At 43.2% G+C, this 21,048-nt stretch overlaps 1 protein-coding gene across 2 annotated transcripts in view; it reads left to right on the top strand.

The window, feature by feature from the left end:
• plekhh1 (pleckstrin homology domain containing, family H (with MyTH4 domain) member 1) overlaps window positions 1-21,048 on the top strand; it is a 138,767-nt gene that overhangs the window by 94,076 nt on the left and 23,643 nt on the right. Inside the window, exons 16-22 of one of the 2 annotated variants that reach the window (XM_051919759.1) lie at window positions 960-1,040; window positions 2,029-2,208; window positions 6,548-6,659; window positions 8,540-8,724; window positions 14,548-14,724; window positions 16,945-17,042; window positions 17,142-17,319. In XM_051919759.1, the coding sequence (XP_051775719.1) occupies window positions 960-1,040; window positions 2,029-2,208; window positions 6,548-6,659; window positions 8,540-8,724; window positions 14,548-14,724; window positions 16,945-17,042; window positions 17,142-17,319 (1,011 nt within the window). The remainder of the gene's footprint in view (window positions 1-959; window positions 1,041-2,028; window positions 2,209-6,547; window positions 6,660-8,539; window positions 8,725-14,547; window positions 14,725-16,944; window positions 17,043-17,141; window positions 17,320-21,048) is intronic. The other variant, XM_051919761.1, reaches the window with a different exon arrangement.

Below are 21,048 nucleotides of genomic sequence, written 5' to 3'. Positions count from 1 at the left end.
TCTCTCATCATGCTAAGAATCATAGTTCACTTGCAGGAGCAATATATTCGCGCTAATCCGAGACAGAGGCTCCGGGCCGAGTGGAGGGGGAAGAGTGGTGTCAGGAGTGGGGAGCCAGGCAGGGCCCTCTTCACTGTCCTGTTTCACTTCTATGCGGGCGAAGCCTCTGGGGACGGCTAGTCATCTATAAACACGCACTCTCTTCTAATTCTACCATTTGTGATGTCGTCCAACAATGCTACAGCAGGCAAGGTAGTTAGAATCGTTTGTCCATTCTGTGCCTTAACTTTGTAAATAATATGCATTTCATTTTGGTGTATTTGATAAATCCCATGTCATTGATGTGAATCTAAAAAAGAAAAGGGACTACACACAGAAACAATAGCACTGCTTTGACTCTGGGTGCCACCCATTTGCAAAATCAAACAGAAAAATGCGTATGCACAGGGTGAGGCTACCGTTAAAATGTGCGTAGCTGTGTATCACATTTAGTTTTTATACATCTCAAAGTGAGCGTGGGAACAGGCGTACGCAAAATTTTTGTCTGTACGCACCATTTTTACATGAGGCGCATAGACACAACTTGAGGGGAATTTAAACAAACAGGATGGACCTGAGCACAGTTTGCCACAGCAAAGGGCCCTAATACTTATGTGAAGGAGAGATTTTAGTTTGGGAGTTTTAATCAAATTGGAAACATTTCTGATAGCACGATTTCAGTTTGTCATTATGGGTTATTGAGTGTGGATTGATGGGCAAAAATGCCAAATATATCCATCATGAATGAAATACAACACAATAAATGGTGCAGAAAGTGCTGGCGTCTGAATGCTTTCTGAATCCTCTGTTAACTTAGCAATGAAATAACGTGGCATCACCCAGCTACTGTGTAGTACTGAATTAAGCTCAAGCACACACATGTCCTAAATGTTGTTTTTCTGTAACTCTTTTTTTGACAGGTGAAGCACGGACACTCCAAACTGGTGTGGTGCTCACTCATTGGGAAGGTATTCCACTATTATCGGAACCAGGACGACCGGGTAAGGAAGTAATAAATGCTCAGGGCCGGGCACACTTTGCCACATGGCATCATTTCTGTTTCACTGCTCGCTCTCACACTGTAGTCAGTGCCCACATGACACTGGAGCTCCATCTAAGTGCAGCCTAAGATCTCCTTTTGCAGTCATGTCCATAAGTATTTGGACAGTGACACAATTTTCATAATTTTGGCTCAGTGTGTCACCACAATGGGTTTGAAACAAAGCAATGAAGATGTGACTGAAGTGTAGACTTTCAGCTTTATTTCAAGGGGTTTAACAAAAATATTGTTTGAGCTGTTTAGTGAATACGGTCATTTTTATACATCGTACCCGTACTTTCAGGGGCTCAAAAGTATTTAGACAAAGTAACTTAATCATAAATGTAATGCTCATTTTCAATATTTGGTTGAAAATCCTTTCCAGTCAGTGGCTGCCTGAAGTCTGAGTCCATGGCCATCTCCAAGTGCTCAATTTCCACTCTAGTGATGCTTTGCCAGGCCTTTACTGCACTGGTCTTCAGGTTCTGCTTGTTTGTCGGACTTTCTGCCTTCAGTTTTGTCTTCAGCAAGTGAACTGCATGTCCAGTTTGGCTGAGGTCAGTTGATTGGCTTGGCCATTGAAGAATCTTCCACTATTTTGCCTTGAAAAGCACTTGGTTGTGTTTTGGCTCATTGTCCATCTGAGCTGTGAAGTGTCGTCCTATTAGATTTGCAGCATTTGGCTGAATCTGAGCAGACAGTGTAGCACCCTGGACACTTCAGTATTCATCCTGCTACTTCTGCCAGCAGTTGTATCATCAATGAACACCAGTGACCAATTCCATTGACAGCCATCTTTGACCATGCCATAACAATGCCCCCTCCATGTTTCACAGATAAGGTGGTATGCTAGAGATCATGAGCCATTCCTTCTCTTCTCCATACTCTTGCCTTTCTAACATTCTGTTTTTTGCCATTTTCCAACTGTGACCTCACATTCCTTGTTGCAGTTCCCTCTTGGTCAGCTGCGGATGAGAGAAGCACGTGTTGAAGAAGTGGATCGGTCATGTGACTCTGACGAGGACTATGAGGCGGGTGGCCGCGGTTTCCTCTCCTCCCATTACACTCTGGTGGTCTACCCCAAAGAGCAGAGCCCCACTTATCTGCTCATTGGGAGCAAGCATGAGAAGGTGAGTTTGTGAGGTGTGTCTCCACTGGCAGGGCAGCCAATGCCCAACACACTGCACACCCTTACCCCTTGACTCATACCCTTTGGATTTAAATGGTGCTGGTCTTCCTATAAAATCCAAGCTGGCAGTAGAGTCTGGCACAGGATCACATGGCCTTCCAGGTCGATCACATAGAGGGATTGTTCTTCTTTTTTGTCGGCAGTGATATTCATGTCTCTGGTGACTCTTGTGACTCTTCCTATGAAGTCATTAGATGGACTGGGGGAACATGGGTGATCATGAGGTTACTAGAAGGGGTGTGTGGTGCTCCTGATTTCTTTGCAAAAGAACAAAGGTTCAAGTCTTTAGAGTCCTGGTGCTTCCTGTCTTGCTATTTGGTTGCGAGACATGGACACTATCCAGTGACCTGAGATGAAGACTGAACTCCATCAATACTGTGTCTCTTGGGACAATCCTTGAGTATCACTGGTTTGACTTTGTGTTGCTCACAGAGTCCCGAATGAGGCACATTACTTGCATTGTGAGGGAGCGTCAGTTACAGCACTACTGTCTTGTGGCACTAGTCCTCGAATGGAAGGGGACACCCATGTAACATCTGGCTGCGGAAGATAGAGAGTCATTTCCGGAGGGTGGGACTGGACTACGTGTCTGCCTGGGGGTTTACCAACCAGGATCCTGGGCTGTTATGTCATGTGGTGGGTGAGGCAATGCATTGTACCAGTGCATGCTCCCTAACCTGACCTGACTTTTTTATCAGATACCTAATGGGTGTTTTCTCACAACAGGGTTGGAGTCTTGACTTCTTCCTTCTTGAAACCCCAGCACTTTCCACCTTTGTATTTTCAATGTCCACTGATTAGTTCATGGACTGATACCTTTTGATTAGTAGTTTGCTCTGAAAGGCACTGCATATTGTAAGGACAGGAGAATTAATACATCACCCTTTTAGTCTCTCAATGAAAGATCTCATATTCCCTGTAGTCATTAATGAAGTTTGAGCTTTAGTAACAGGAAACTGTGGTAAGACAGAGATGCGGTAGATCCAAACATTACATTTTTTTGACTGTGGTTGTCAAACTCTGCAAACAAAAACTAAAATACACAGACTCTGCTGCATATTGAGAGTCTTCCATGGTCTTTATCATACTTCAGGATTGTTTTTCAGCAGCTAGACTGGTCAGGGCTGAGGGAAAGCTCAACGTAGCAAAGTACAAAGATATCCTAAAGAAAACCTGCTGCAGAACTACTTGGACCTCAGAAGATTCAACTTCCAAGAGGAGAAGGGCCCTAAGCAAGGACAATGGGACACATCACTCTGGCTTCAGTGAGACGATGATGACAGTTGACATTTTTTGTCACTCTTTGGGGCATCTGCCCAGATGCTACCTGCTCCTGAAGTCATGGACACTGAGCACATCTTTAGCTGATGTGGTCCTGAAATTACCTTTCAAACACTACACCTGAGCCTTGATGATCTCCTTGATTCACAGCATCACTAGATGACATCACAAACCATTCAGCCATTCCCTGTTATACAAGGTGGGGCATAAAGATCTCCCACATTTTGAAGGGGTATAAAAATGAACGAAGCTATCTAAAAAAAAAAAAAAAGTACATATTTCTGAAAAGAACATAAAAAACAGTTTTGTTTTAATGGGTTTTAAAAATCATATCAGACAAATGGTGGCCATCATTGGCAATACATTGCTGCAGACATTCCCGGAAGTTCTCCGTCACTCTCTGGGTCATCTCAGGCGGAATCGCGTTGATTTCCTGTCTGATCCTTTCTTTCAAATCCTCGAGAGATCTTTAGATCTTTAGAAGAGGGTTTAGGTATCCCCAAAGGAAAAAGTCACATGGGCTTAAATGTGGTGACTGTGCCGGCCACCCCACGTCTCCCTCAACAATCCGAGCGAACGTGTGCTGTGCTGTGTGAGTTGTGGCCCCAACCTGTTGAAACCTCACATGTTCTATCCTAGGTCTGCCAGCTGATTTTCTCTTCAGTGTGGACCCAGTTGCCCGAAGGTTAGAAATCCATTGTAAAATCGTATTCCGATCTGGTACAGATGCATTTCGGCCGAGTGCGAAGCATGTACAGAACGCTCTCTGCGTCGCTTTCACAGAAGGTTGTTCTCATAATATGCTTGAACAACAAAGCCCCTATGTTCACTGGTCCAACTCAGAGCCTAACCTACCGAATGAGACCTACCCCACCTCTCTACCCCCACTACAGCCCGTACAGTTCTCCCTTGAATTGTGGGATATCTTTACGACCCACTGTGTATATTCGCTCCTTCCATTGCATTACAAATATCCTACAAGTACTGCACTACAGAGACATGTTTATCTGGGACCAAATGGTGGTGGTGGTGTAGCTGGCTCCCAGCTCCAGATGGGATTGAATTGTGGCTTGGTTTGCATTTTTTTGTGGAGTTTGTATGTTTGTTTAGGTTTGTTTGAAGTCAACCAGATTTTCTCCCACATCCCAAAAGGGTGTAGACAAGGTTGATCAGAAACTTTAAATTGACATGGCGTGAGTGACTGTAATGCCTCCCTGTCCAGGGTTGGTTCCAATGCTACCAGGATAGGTGCTGACCCCCCGGTGACACCAAAGCTGGGTTAAGTAGGTTCAGTAGATGTATGGATGGTATTTATACCATTGTTACTCGATATGCTAAGGTTAAACAAGAACATTTATTTTTATGGCATATTGCAAATTTAATCTCCTAACAGGCAAGTTTTCATCTGGTCACTTCTTAAATAGCCACTTGAAGTGTATGATGTCTACCTCAAGTCTGTACTGAAGACTGCACATGTCCTGTGTAGGACTTTATATCTTGTGTGCTCCTTACTCATTCAGAAAAATTTGTAAGCGACACATCAGTGGGTAAGTCTACTTCCTGTTAATCAGCCAGCAAATAATCTTGTTTATTCCACTTCTCTACTTTCACCTCCACCGATCAGTTTTCATAATGTAAGAAGTATTGTTGAAAAGCTCAACAGAAACACCAAAACTAGACAATGGCTAAAACGTTTTCATGGAGGAATTCCTTTATGATTTCTAAGGTATAGCTACGTCCATACTACTAGGTTTTTAAACTTAACGATTGCCATCCAGTCTGGCATTTTCATATCGTTTAAGAAAGTATCTCCACACACCACGCTAAAACTATGTAGTTGTTTGCCTACTCTGGACACGGCGTGTCGGTGCAAACAGGAAGAGGAAATATGCATTCATTTGCAGTTTGTCAAACAGAACACACACAGAACAAAAGATTCTTTTGTTTAAACTGAAGATGAGTTGGAAATGTTAGTGAGTGTAACGCTCAAGTAAAAGACGAGCAAAGTGGCTGATAATATGAACTGGGAGTGTGTGATAAGTGGTTGTAGGTTTTAAATAAAAATCAAGTCCAGAGCGTGTGCTGTGGAAAAAGCTTTTCTCTATTTTCAAAGAAGTCATTCACGGAGACCAGATGGGAATAGAGAACAATTCTTTATTTGCACATAGACAGGCACAAATGTCTCGGTCCGTGGAGTGAGCAATCAATAATACAATTCATTTGCTTTTCTGCTACCATTACCTCATCTAATACAGCATGTTGTCTAACTCTTAATGTGCATAGCTTTATTATTCTGTCCAATCAAATAGTACCACCAATATTTTCTAACTCCTGTCGACTCTCCCATTTACCTGAATGTTGCTTCGCTAATAGGGGTGATTTGACGATTGTACTATTGATCTTAGCACCGCTTCATAGGAGGGATGTTTGAGCTTTCCCATTAGTTTATCCTCACTTTCTAGAGGGGTGTTTGTTACTCATTTACCACATTGTAACTTTGGAAAATCAAGCTGGTGGGTTCTCTAAAATGAGACAGACCTCATGTGCTCAAGCTTTAAGCCACATTTAGTTTAGTTACTTGCACTCCTTTTCCTTATGTTTTAATAATCCATTGTTACAAAATCATTTAAACATATACTGGTAATAAATTATAAAATATTCTATATTAACTAAAAAGTCCATACGTGCAGACTCGGAACAGGTGCAGGTGGGCCCATGATGGTGCTGCTCCAGGGTTAATTGCAGTGCTTGGCTGATCGCGCACACACGTGCAAATGCGAGTGCATCAGTCAGGTGCCTCATTCACACCTCGGAGTGGGCAGAGGGTCACATCTGTACCCAGTCACGCTGTATAAAGGAGCCTGTGCTGCAGAGGAAAGGGGATCGATGAAAGAGCAAGAAGGAGAACAACAAAAAAAAACGGAGAGAAAGAGAATCGCGTGTAGGTGTATCCCCTCGTTCACATCTGCACTCTCACATTTTTCTCCCTCTGTCTGAAGGATGCCTGGCTGTACCACCTGACTGTAGCGGCGGGAAGCAGTGGATGCTCAAAGGTGGGCACTGAGTACGAGCAGATGATCAGCAAACTCCTCGACTTAGAAGGCGATGCAGGTAAGCCTCCCTTTGCTGGTGGGCCATTGTGAGTGTGTGTGCGTCAAGTCATCTGTCAGTGTCAAGGGCCTTCAGAAAGTATTCCGACTCCTTCACTTTCATCATTTTTTGTTTTGTTGCAGCCTGGTGCTAAAATCATATAAATTCATTTTTGCCCTCATCAGTCAACATTCAGTACCCTAAACAAATAAAAACTATAATCTGACATTTATATAAGTACCCGCACCCTTTACTCAGTGTTGTGTTGAAGCCCCTTTGGCAGCCATTCCAGCCTGGAACCTTCTTGGGTCTGACGTGACAAGCTCCACACACATGGATGTGAGGACTTTCTGCCAATTTTCTCTGTAGATCCTCTCAGACTCTTGTCAGGTGGGATGGAGACCATTGATGGATAGCTATTGTCGGGTCTCTCCAGGGATGTCTGAATGGGTTCAAGCCTGGGCTCTGACTGTGCAACCCAAGGACATTCCCTGAGTTGTCCCTAAGCCACTCTTTGCTTTTGTTATCTTTGCTTTGTTGCTTAGGGCTGTTGTCCTCTTGAAAGATGAATCTTCAGCCCAGTCTGAGGTCCAGAGAGCTCTGGAGCAGGTTTTCATTAGGATATCGCTGTGCTTTGCTATGTTGAGATTTCCCCCAACCCCATCCATTCTCCAAGTCCTTGTTGCTGAGATGCTGTCCCACAGTGTGATATTGCCACCCCATGCTTCCCCTTTGGAATTGTATTCCACGGGTGATGAATGATGTCTGGATTCTCCACACATGATGCTAACGTGGTTTCATCAGACAATAGAGTCTTGTTTCTTACACTTTGATATTCCTTTAAGTGTCTTTTTGCAAAGTCCAAGCAACCTTTCGATGGTCATTTACTGAGAAGAGGCTTCTGTCTGAGCACTGTGTCACTAGGACAGAGTGGTGGCTCTGAGGTCGGAAGGTTGCTGGTTCGAATGCTGTAAACACCAGAAGTGACTCTACTCTGTTGGGCCGTTGAGCAAGGCCCCTGCAATTGCTTCATCCTGGGTGTTACTTTAATGTGCAAGCAGGTCCTCCAACTTGCGAGGAAAACTTGGTGGTTGAAGGCAGGATTGACACTGCAGCCACCATAAAAAAACTCGCCCTGTTCCAGTGTGGTGCTGAGGTGTCTCCCGCTGTACTCGGGTTCCAGTCCAGGTGGTTCGTTGTATGGTGTGTGAGACAATGTGCTATCAACACATGCTCCCAACCATCTCTGTCATAAAACCCAGACCAGTGGAGTGTTGCAGTGATGTTTTTCCTTCTGGAAATGTCTCCCCTCTCCACAAAGGTTCCCTGGAGCTTAGCCAGAGTGACTATAGTGTTCTTGTTACCAAGGCCCTTACCCCCAATTTCACAGCTCTAGGAAGAGTCATGGTTGTTACAAACCTCTCCCACTGAAGACATATGGAGGCCACTGTGCTCCTGGGAACCTTCAGTGCTACACAAAGTGTTTTATAACCTTCCCCACATCTGTGTCTCAGCACAATTCAGTCTCTAAGTTGTGCAGGTAATTCCTTTGACCTCATGGCTTGGATTTTGCTCAACTGTAGGACTTTCCTAATCATGTGCAACCATCTGAATTGACCACAAGTGGACTCCTGAGATTAGCACAACATATCAAACTTTGAAAAAAAGTGAAGGGGTATAAATACTTTCTAAATTCAATGTATTAGTGCAAATCTGTGTTGTGTGTATGTGAGGAGGCAAAGCTCACCAATTAATGTCCCAGCATGCAAACTTGGAGCTAGACTGCTTGCGTGAGGAATTAGCAATGTGAGGATGATTGAATTATTTTGAGCACCTATGTAAAAATATATGTTCTCCTTATTTTATGTTTTTACTTGCTGTGGCATTTTCTCTCTTTGAAGTGTGGAGTTGGCTGTCGGGGTGCAAGCGTACACCTGTCTTAACCTCTACAGCTTGCCTGTTTGTGCTCGCAGACTCCCCCTTGTGGAACTTGCCGATATTGTGCTACAGCAAAGAAGGCCTCCATTCACCCCTGACCACTCTGCCTTCTGAAGCCCTGCAGACGGAGGCACTAAAGCTTTTCAAGGTAACGGCACTGCAGATGATAGTAATATTGTGGCACAGTAGGTGAAATTGTAGGGTGTTTGCGTGAGACGTCGGGCAGCTCTTTGGTTTTGAACTTTCTTATGAAGGCAGTAGCCCCACATCCCCACTAGAAGATAATGGCAGAGTGGCCTAAATCTTACAAACACTTTAGGCCTTCCTGGGCTCTGATCTTCAGTCATCTTGGGATTAGCAACTTGGGACACACTGCCCTCTGCTGGCAAAACCTGTTCACAACAGGTAACTGTGTAAAATATAAGAAACTGAGAAGTTTGACAAAGGAGAGGCAACCAATCAGACTGTCCGGCTCGTTTGGTTAGCTAATAGCCAAATCATCCTAATATTACTTTAAGGTATTTTTAAAAATGTTTGGGGTTCTCCACTTCACCTCCATGGCTACAGATTCTGAAGACTCTTTGTGTGATGAACTGCTTCCTGGCTTCAGTCCTAAATGTACCTCATCTTCTTCTGTATATTATTATTATTTGTTTTGTTGAAGGTTTGTTGGTTTGTTTCTCAGGACTCATCCAGTACTCCTTGATGAGAGGACTTTTCAGAGTTTTCAGTGGATTCAGAAAGTATACAGACCCCTTCACTTTTTTCAAATGTTTCTATGTTGCAGCTTTATACTAAAGTCATTTCAAATTCATTTTTACCTTCTCGTATACATAGTATAGAGGAAGTATAGGAATCGTGAAAAAATTCGACCTCAAGATTTTCATGAATCTTGATGTTTTAGACCTTCCCAAGTCTGAAAATGCCATGTACAGAGAAAGTATAGGAATCGTGAAAAAATTCGACCTTGAGATTTTGATGAATCTTGACGTTTTTAGACCTTCTTGAGGTCCGAAAATACTATTTTTGAAGTTATGTTGTTATAAATTATGTCTGTGTGTCTGTCTGTGTGTAAACACGATAACTCGAAAACGCTTTGCCCTCGGTCAATGAGATTTTGTACACCTGCTTTATATCAAAAATAAGGAATCCTATCAACTTTTCGGCCACTCCCGGCCCATACTTTCGAAAATTTTCAATTAAACTATGGTTATCATTACAGATGGATGATTCAAATTTTGTATGGATATTTATAAAGATAAAAAGCAAACAGATAGGAAATTTGAGAAAAATTACTCAACCGGAAGTTGTATTTTATTTAAACAACCATCTGAATTTTTTGTATCATGGAAATATAAATGTGTACACGATATTAGAAACTGTATTCAATATAATGTATATACTTTCATTAAGTATTATTAATTTAATTTTAATTTATACATCATCAGTTTAACAATAACATGTAAATATTGAACATGCTATGTAGATATAATGATGTAATGGGAACAATAAGCTGCTACGTCTCCGTCATGTTCCTGGTAATAAATTTAATTTTATGATACAGTATATATTTTTTTTTATTTCTGCCATCATTATTATAATTAAATGTAGCTAAGTGCAGTTTTACCTTTAGCAATTTATTGCAACAAATATTATATAATACTGACAACTTTTTCTATGTTTTAAGTGACTATAATTCTTTTTACTTTGCACGTTATCGAGGTAATGAATATGTAATCATGAAAAAATTCCAACACCGTTTTCGACCTCCCTAAGTGCGAAAGTATCATTTTGATATAAAGTTTTATTATAAATAGACATAAATGATTGTTTATCGATATTATCAATTAGTTATGATGAGAAACAAAGATATATGGTATTTGAGAAATATTGTGTAACTGGAAGTGGTTCTGATGACCTTTTCCTTTATCTCAGTATACAAGAAAGTCGAGGGGAGCGCACTCCCGATCTTTTCTTTATTTCCCTCATCAAACATCACTCGGTACCCCAGAGTGACAAAGCAAAAACCGGATTTTTAGAAATGTTTGAAGATGTGTTAAATATAAAATACTGAAATGTCCCATCAGCACAACAATTCAGCTCCTTTTCTTTGACCCTTGAAAGGTCCATCCCATTCTATTGATCATTGTGGAGATGTTTCTACACCTTGTTTGGAGTCCACGTGTGGTTAATTCAATTGACTGGACATAATTAGGAAAGACACACACCTGTCTATAGGAGGTCTCACAGTTGAACAAACACAAAAAAGCCCTGAAGTTGAAGGAATTGCCTGCAGAGCTTGGAGAAACTGTCGAGACACAGTTTTTGAGATGACAGCTAAAACATTTCTGCAGCATTGGAGGTTCTCAAAAAGTACAGTGACCCCCATAATTCTTAAATGGCAAAAGTCAACCACAACACATCTGAGAGTTGGCTGCCCAGCCAAACAGAGCAATCAGGGGAGAACGGCCTTGGTGAGAGAGGTGACCAAGATCCTGATGGTCCCTCTGGTTGATATTCAGAGAAGCTGTTTAAGGATGGGAGAAACTTTCATGAGAGCAACCACCATTGCAACACTCCACCGATCTGGGCTTTATGACAGAGTAGCCAGACAGAAGCCTCTCCTCAGTAAAAAAAAAAAGACACATGGACTTCCACATGGAGTTTGAAAAAAGCCTCCTGAAAGACTCTCAAAGTGTGAGAAACAAGACTCTTTGGTCCGATGAAACCAACATCAGAGTCCTGCCTGGAAGAAACTAGGCACCACTCATCTCCTGCACAATATCATTCCAACAGTGAAGCGTGATGGTGGCAGCATCATGTTGTAAGGTTGTTTTTCTGTGGCAGGGACAGGGAGACTAGTTAGGGTTGAGGGAAGGCTGAACAAAAGAACGTGCAGAGATAGCCTTATGAAAAGCCTCCTCCAGAGTACTCTGGACAACGGTTTACCTTCCAACAAGACAAGAACTCTAAGCACAAAGGAAAGACACAGCACAGGCATGGCTTAGGGACAACTCTCTGAATGTTCTGGAGTCACCCAGCTACAGCTTGAACCTACTGTAAATCAACATCAATGGGGAGACCTGGCAATAGATGTCCAATAGTGGCCTCCATCCAATCTGACAGCAACATAATAAAATGTGAAAAAAGTGAAGGTGTTTGACTACTTTCTGAATCCACTGTAGTTGCAGACCTTCGGTATTGTTAACCTGAGATGAGCCCCAAGTACTGTTTGGATTTTTTCTCGATGAACTCCAGTGAACCAATGACTACTGACGTGATCTTGGCTTTGGCGTTCCACATATGTTGTAGTTCTATCTGAAGATTTGTATATTTTGAGATCCTTTCAGCTTCTTTGACTGTGATGTGGTGGTCACCCAGTATGACAATGTCAATAAGCAAACATGTTTTCTCCTTCCTGTTATGGAACACAATGTCTAGATGATTGGCTCCAATGGCACATGATTGCACCTTCTTGTATATAAATAATTGGTTGTGGGACATACTGATGTTATCGGTCAGACATTTCTTGCAGATTGACCAATTTATAGAACTGTCTAACCGGTCATTTCTATGTGTCAATTCTGTAGGCGCCAATGTAGTGCACTCTGTAAAATATTGCTGATGTTCTCTTAAGCTATTTTGCACCTTCTACGTTTGCTCTGAATTTAGGTGATCAGGATTTTATGCTGGCAATACCTTGTATTGAGTAGCTTAGGATTTGTGTGTCAATAATCAGGGTTCATGTCTCTCCCTTAAGCTTTGAGCTTTGTATCCAAGCTAAACTGGATTTTATGTCTACAATTGTCCCAGCTAGGTCTTTGAAGAACAGTCCATGTAGTGGTTTGCTTTTCAGAAGTTCTATTTGAAGCACTGATTCTGTTCTGAATAAGTGGGTACTGCTGATAGATGCTGCTTGCTTTTCTAATCAGAGAGTACTTGGCTTTATCGGCATCGTGCTTCTTGACCGTTATGGTTGACTTGTCTTTGCTTTGCTGGAAGGACATCTATATGCAGACTAGAGTTGAGTGAGACTGCATCCACCGTCATGTCTCTTGATATACAGGTCAGGTCAGGTTGGGGAGAATGCACTGGTATAGCTCATTGCCTCACCCTCCACACAATTAAAGAGCTTGGTATCCTGGTTGGCAACCCCCATCCCAGGCAGACACACGGTCCAGTCCCACACCCTGGAAATGACCATCTCTCTGCCGTAGCCATGTGTGATGTGAGCGTCCCCTTGGCCTGGTCCAGCCGTTCGGGTCCTCAGCAATTAGGATCCTGTGAGCCGGATCACGCCACATGGCCGTAACTGACGTTCCCTCATAATGCAGGTAATGTGCTTCATTCGGGACTCCATGAGCAACACAAAGTCAAACCAGCAGTACCCAAAGATTTTCCGAAGAGACACAGTACTGAAGGAGTCCAGACTTTGTCTCAGGTCACTGGATAGCGTCCATGTCTCAAAACCAAATAGCAAAACAGGAAGCACCAAAACTATATATTGGATACAATATACATATTGTGGAAGATCGGGGGTCGGACAGTCCCCTAACCCGAGCACAGACGGGCAGACCACACAAGTCCTAAAGTCACACTTTTATTTTCCTTTTCGTTGCCTTTTCACTGCACATAATGCTTACAATTCTCCACAGCAGTTAATGCTCAGTCCTTTTCTCTCTTTTCTTTTTCTGTCCTTTTTTTTTTCTTTTGCCGCCTCCACTCCTCTCCCGCAAGCTTTGTCCTCCACCTCCCGACTCTGACTGTCCGAGTTGTAGCAACTGTCCCCTTTTATAGAGCACTCAGAAGTGCTCCAGGTGTTACATGATCCCCTTCCGGCTGCCCTTCCAGGTGTGATGGCAGCCCTACAGAGGAGGGTTCAGCCATTCTCCATACGCCCCCTGGTGATGGCCATGGGGGCCCCAGCAGGGTTGAGCTTGCCTGCTCTGTGGCATTGTAGCAATCCAGGGGGCTGCCCACTGTCATCCCGGAGGAGGTATTGCCCCGTGCAAGCTCCTTCGTTACGGAGGTGTGCTGGCCAGGGAAGAATCCAGGCAGGCCATTACAATATATATATATATATATATATATATATATATATATATATATATATATATATATATATATATATATATATATAAGGGTAATTCATAAAGTAATTTGAAAATGACACAGTAACGCAACACAATACAACCTGCTCATGATGGCTTATGGGTAGTTTGAACACTCACAGCACAGTGCTCTACCATTAGTCTAGCTGAAGCCAAGGTCAAAGGAACATGGACGTTACTCTGCGGGATTGCACCATTGCTGAACAACACGCTGTAGTGAGATATCAATGGGCAGAGGGAATGAATCCTCTTGAAATTCACCGAAGGATGTTTGCTTAGTATGGAAGTGAAAGCAGCCATGATTCCACAGAAAAGTTTATGAATGGGAAGAAAGGTTTAAAGCAAGAAGTGTAATCAATGAATCTCGATCTGGTCGAACATCATGCTAACAAGCCCTCATCAACATGGTGAAATGGCGTTCATTAGAGAAGACTGATGTGATTGTGTTGTCCGTTTGGATACCAGATCTGCACGTGCCATAGTTCTCACTGAAGGATGTTGGCTCAGTACGGAAGTGAAAACAGTCATGACTGCTTTATAACAACAAAACAGAACGTTCACTGAAAAGTGAACAAAACACATGGTTGCCAGTTCAAACCCTTATGAAACCAACACTGCTTTTCCCAAATCCAAATTGGGTTTCCTCATTTGCACGTGCCAGCTTTTCTTCTTCAACATTCCGAGCAGCGCCTTTGACATGTTTTCAAACCGATCTGTTGACTTGATGATTTAATAACAACTGTGGAGTAGAGTAATCACATCTTTGGTGATGTCGGGTGAGTGGGTCAGTGGGCTCAGTGTTTGACTTGGCTTTCTCATTTTCAAATCTATGCTCATGCCTCCTTGTCTCTACTTCCCAGTCATGCCAGCTGTTCATCAATGTCCTTGTTGAGGCTCCATCGATTGACTACCACGTGTCTCTAGCACAAAATGCCCTACAGGTCTGCTTGACCCATTTGGAGCTACAGAACGAGATTTACTGCCAGCTGATTAAACAGACCAACCGCAGGCAGCCACACAACTACTCTTTGATCCAGGTATGGTGGGATGCTTCTTTTGGGGGGATGTTTACAAACCTTTCTGAAAGTATGTTGTTGTTGTTGTTGTTGTTGTTGTTTTTCTTGTTCTTCTTCTTCTTTCGTCTGCTCCCGTTAGGGATGCCACAGCGGATCATCTTCTTCTGTATCTTTCTGTCCTCTGCATCTCACGCTGTTACACCCATCGCCTGCATGTCCTCTCTCACCACATCCATAAACCTCCTCTTAGGCCTTCCTCTTTTTCTCTTGCCTGACAGCTCTCTGCTTAGCATCCTTCTCCCAATATACTCAGCATCTCTCCTCTGCACATGTCCAAACCAACACAATCTCGCCTCTCTGACTTTGTCTCCCAACTTGAGCTGACCCTCTAATGTCCTCATTTCTAATCCTGTTCATCCTCATCACACCCAATGCAAATCTTAGCATCTTTAACTCTGCCACCTCCAGCTCCGTCTCCTGCTGTCTGGTCAGTGCCACCGTCTCCAGCCCGTGTAACATAGCTGGTCTCACTACCATCCTGTAGACCTTCCCTTTCACTCTTGCTGATATCCGTCTGTCACAAATCACTCCTGACACTCTTCTCCACTCTTTCCACCCTGCCTGCACTCTCTTTTTCAATTCTCTTCCACAATCCCCATAACTCTTTACTGTTGATCCCAAGTATTTAAACTCATCCACCGTCACTAACTCTTCTCCCTGCATCCTCACCATTCCACTGACCTCACTCTCATTTACACACATGTATTCTGTATAGTGGTGGTCCTACTGACCTTCATTCCTCTCCTCTCTAGAGCATATCTCCACCTCTCCTGGGTCTCCTCAACCTGCTTCCTACTATTGCTACAGATCACAATGTCATCAGCAAACATCATAGTCCACGGGGACTCCTGTCTAATCTCGTCTGTCAGCCTGTCCATCACCATTGCAAATAAGAAAGGGCTCAGAGCTGATCCCTGATGTAATCCCACCTCCATGTTGAATGCATCCATCACTCCTACCACAGACCTCACCACTGTCACACTTCCCTCGTACATATCCTGTACAACTCTTATGTACTTCTCCGCTACTCCCGACTTCCTCATACAATACCACAGCTCCTCTCAGTCACCCTGTCATATGCTTTCTCCAGGTCCACAAAGACGTAATGCAACTCCTTCTGGCCTTCTCTAAGCTTCTCTATCAACATCCTCAGAGCAAATATTGCATCTGTGGTGCTCTTTCTTGGCATGAAACCAAACTGCTGCTCACTAATCATCACCTCACTTCTTAACCTAGCTTCCACTACTCTTTCCCATAACTTCATGCTGTGGCTCATCAATTTTATCCCCCTGTAGTTACTACAGTCCTGTACATCCCCCTTATTCTTAAATATCTGCACCAGTACACTTCTTCTCCATTCCTCAAGTATCCTCTCACTTTCCAAGATTCCATTAAACAATCTGGTCCAAAACTCCACCGCCATCTCTCCTAAACACCTCCATGCTTCCATAGGTATGTCACCTGGACCAACGGCTTTTCCATTCTTCATCCTCTTCATAGGTGTCATTACTTCCTCCTTGCTAATCCGTTGCACTTCCTGATTCACTATCTCCCCATCATTCAATCTCTTCTCTCTCGTTCTCTTAATTCATCAGCCTCTCAAAGTACTCTTTCTATCTGCTTAACACACCCTACTTGTGAGTATGTTTCCATCTTTATCCTTTATCACCCTAACCTGCTGCACATGTTTCCCAGCTCTGTCCCTCTGTCTAGCCCACCGGTCCTTTTCTCCCTCCTTAGTGTCCAACCTCTCATACAACTCATCATACACCTTTTCTTTAGCCTTCGCCACCTCTCTCTTCACCTTGCGCCTTATCTCCTTGTACTCTTGTCTACTTTCTTCATCTCTCTGACTATCCCACTTCTTCTTTGCCATCCTCTTCTTCTGTATACTCTCCTGTACTTCCCCATTCCATCACCAGGTTTCCTTTTCCTCCTTCCTCTGTCCAGATGTCACGCCAAGCCGTTCTGAACGTATGTTGTTAAGGATTATTTAGTATTGATTAGTAGGGAAAATGGCAAATTCATCCATTTTAAAATAAATGTACAAACACAATAAAGTGTGCAGAAGGTCTGAATGCTTTCTGAATCTGCTGTTACAGAATATTGTAAGACACTTTTGTGGTGGGCTTTTCTGCTGGTTGCTCTGTATAATTTGAATGTTTCACTTGTGTTTTTCAGTGTTGGCAGTTGCTGTCCTTATGTGTTGCCCTCTTCCTGCCTCACCAACGCTTCCTTTGGTATCTCAAGGTATACTTACATCGATGTGCCGACCCAAAGTGCGTATTCTCAATAAATTCTCTTTGCTTGTGTGTGTGTTGCCTACCTATCAATGGAACGCAAAGAATTAATTACCAATATAATCTCCATCACACCAGGAGCGAAGTTGGAAAGTATGCCATCTACTGTCAGCGATCTGTAGAACGAACGCTTCAGAATGGTGACCGCGAGGCCAAGCCATCACGAATGGAGATCATGTCCATCCTGCTGAGAAATCCTTACCACCATTCGCTGCCATTCAGCATCCCCGTGCACTTCATGAATGGCACCTACCAGGTAAGCCTGACCAAGTAACAAAACAAAATCCATCTGTAAGTCACATTTTGAAGTGCTTCTGTTTTCTGATTTTATGAAGTAGACCATACATGTACTTTCTGAAACGTAACTGGCTTCTTCTAAGAGTCCAATGACGTTTCAGCAGCCATACCACCTGCACTTCAGAACAGGTCATCTCCCTAAAGCTAAGCATGTTGTGCCCTGGCCAGGACTTGGATGGGAGACCATCTAAATAAAGCTTGGGTTGCTGCTGGAATAGGTGTTGGTGAGGCCAGCAGGGGGGACGCTTACCTTGTGGTCTGAATATGGATCCCAATGCCCCAGTGCAATGACGGTGAAACTGTACTGTAAAAATGGCGCCATCCTTTGGAAGAGACATAAAACCGAGGTCCTGACTCTCTGTGGTCATAAAGATCTCTGAGTATCCTTCATAAAGAGTAGGGTGTATCCCGATGTCCTAGCTAAATTGCCCACCATGGCCTAGTCATTCTGGATCCCTAATCATCCCCTGTCTCTACTTGGTTATCTCACAGTCATCACTTCAACACCTAATAGCTAATGTGTGGTGAGCGTTATGGCATAAAAATGGCTGCCATCGTGGGTGCTGCACGTTAGTGGTGGTTGAAGTGGCTCCCCACTCACTATGAATAGTGCTTTGAGTAGTGAGAAAAGCGCTATAAAAATTAAAGAATTTTTATGTCATTTTAATTTTGTGATCTGTAGGGGGTGTTGTGGCACCTTAAACCCTAGACACAAACACACATGACAAAAGTCTTGGGTTACAATAAAGGATTTCTTGCTGCCACTATACCTTGCAACAGGCTGCCCCAAATGGCTTCTTCTTCTTCATCTATGTCTTCTTCGTCTTCTTCATCTTCATCTTCTTCTTCATATTCTTCTTCCTCTCTTTTTCTTCCTCTGATCCTTCCAGGGAAGCTTTGTCCCTCTTTCACCCAACTCCAACTAGCCTGACTGACCCAGAGTGGCTCCTTTTATCTGAGACCTAGGAGTATTTCTACTCTCAGGGCATAGCCTGCTGGAAGCACTTCCAGGTCAAATGGAAGTCCCTGAAAGTAGATGTTGCGAATCCCAGCAGCTCTCCTTGGTGTCCCCCATGGGAGGAACTACAGGTACCAGCATGCCCTGCCGGTATCCACTTGGGAATCTTAACTCAGGGAATGCTGCGTTTCAGGGGGTAAATCATCCAAGCAGGATAACTTTCCCAAATCTATCACTATATTGGCCTTATGGCTAGGTAAGGAACCTGAAACTGTCCCAGCAGGGATGCCAGCTTATGTGTGCTGTCTATTACACCTTTCATAACACAATGGTCTGAAACCAGCTTAATGCAATTCAGGTTGGAGAGGTGCTGGATCCCTCCTCAAGAGAACCAAGCACTAGTGTGAAATCAGGCCTGGTCAGGGTGCTAAGTAGGTCCCAGGGCCCACTCCTTCACAGAGCTAATTTGTAATCACTAGTTAACTTAACCTGAATGTCTTTAGGAATGTGGACTTGGAGGAGATGTTACTCTAACAGACAACAACTTGGCTCTGGATCTGAACCCTGGATACCTGATCCACCCAGAAGAAAGTTCTGCCTGTTACGCCACCATGCTTTCCATGTCTTCTTAGTGCTTGTTTTCATTTCACTCTTTAGCCTCTACTGCATCTAATTGACACAGGAATCATTTAAAATATTTAAAAGTTCGTTATTAATTTTTTGAAATTGTTTTAGAAATTTTATGTTGAAATATTTGTTTTTATTTGTTTTATTGGGGTTCTCTTGCTCTCTTTATACAGTATATTCACAATTTGATTATTCCAGTTCATTTATTCGATGGATATAATAACAAGTTTGACACATGAGAGCAGACCATTCTATCCATCAGGCTTGTTCCAGATTATAGTTTTGAAACTCATCAAGGTGTCCACTTCACCTCCATGGCTTCTTCTACATTCCTTTAACCTTTTGTGTGAAGAAGCACCTCGTAGCATGTATGTTAAATCCTTGAATAGCTGGTACAATAATGGATGCCTTTGAGGATCTCAATTAGGCCACCAGGCAGCCTTTGCTACTCAAGAAGTAGAGAAGACTTGAAGAGTCACAATTCAAGGGGTTGGATGTAGAGGTGGTCCACTCCTACAAGTACTTGGGTGGCCCACGTCAATGACCGGTTGGACTGGTCTCATAACAAAGAGGAACTATAGAAGGAAGGGCAGAGCAGGCTCTTCTACCTTAGCATGCTGCGTTCCTTTAATGTTGGAAGAGACATCCTTCACATCTTCTACAACTCTGTGATGGCCAGTGTGACTTTCTACGCTGTGGTGTGCTCACTTCAAGAGAAAAGAGAAACCCATCTAATCAACAAGCTAACTAAAAGGGCAAGCTCAGTTATGGGAGGCAATCTGGACACCCTGATGTAGTAGAAGAGGAGAGAATGAAGACAAAACCGAGTGCCATTATAAACAATGTTGCACATCCTCTCACTGACACTCTTGCTTGGAGGACTTTTAAAGAAATGAATTATTCAGCAAAAGTGTGTGAAGAAACACTAAGGGGGCTCCTTTATACCAACAGCAATACGCCTGTGTAGTGCCTCAGAGACTGGGACTGCCAAGTCAGAAATTTTCTTTCTTTTTTAAGTTTTTCTTTGTTCGGACCAAAGTGTGTGTGTTTCTTTATTTATCTGCCTATGTATGGATTTTTTTTTTAATTTAAAGAGTTTCTGAAAAAAAGCCAAATGTCCCCTGGTGGGTGGCGAGTTGCTGTTGTTTATATTAGTAGTGGGTTGCCACACCTGATCCCCCTCTTGCTCTAATGATTGCACTCGATTCACCAGGCTCTGAAAATCATGCTTGATTCAACAAATCCCCCTGGCTCTGATAATTGCTTATGATTTGCTAGGACCCCCTTGGTGGGTCACAAAGACACTTGCAATGTGAAAAATGGACCACGACACCAAAAAGGTTGAGAAACACTTGACATGAGGTGCTGAGGTGTCACCCACTGCACTAAAATCAGCTCATGCTCCCAACCCAGCCTAAGAGAATGAATGCTAGCAATCTGTCAGTACAGGACATACCTTTTAATCCCACAATCCACAGAGAGATTACCAGATTAACAGCAGAACAGGGGACTAAAAGCTTGTAGATCCTTGAATGCTTGTGCTCTGATCTGAAGGTCTGCTTTTTTGAAATTGTGGTAACCAAATTAAACAAACAGTCGATGGGTAAACTGCGACCAACACACACACACCTCATGCAGGGCTCTGTGGCAAATTAAAGGAAACAAAAAGAATGAGGAAAGGTGGACAAGAGAAACTTCCTCATGTGGCCAACTCCAACCAGTTTTATACTAAGGGAATGTTATGAAGCCAGTTGTGGATAGTAGAGCTGGAAGGGTAAGAAGGTAAAATGAAGATTTTCGGATTGGAGGAGAGACAAGGTCGGGAGATTCAGGGCAAGGGGCTAACAGGAACTTACTGAAGCTGCAATGGTTGCAGTCGTTAAAAGCCTCCACTCATGGAGAAGTATTCATCGACGTGGCACCAGAGAGCCACAGCCAGAGGACATGGTGCCAGGGACTTTAAGCGGGCACAGATGGTGTAGTGGATCTAGATCTAGTCCCATTAGATGACATCTCCAGGGGGTTGGGCAAACTTAAATTGTGTGTGCCTGTGATTAGGATTTTTAGAGCAATTTTTGACATTTAGAAAGATGGTTTGCTGGC

Source organism: Erpetoichthys calabaricus, chromosome 16 (assembly GCF_900747795.2).
Source record: "Erpetoichthys calabaricus chromosome 16, fErpCal1.3, whole genome shotgun sequence".
Lineage (NCBI taxonomy): Eukaryota > Metazoa > Chordata > Cladistia > Polypteriformes > Polypteridae > Erpetoichthys > Erpetoichthys calabaricus.
The sequence above is the reverse complement of the archived record's forward strand: the minus strand, read 5'-3'. Positions and strand labels throughout refer to the sequence as shown.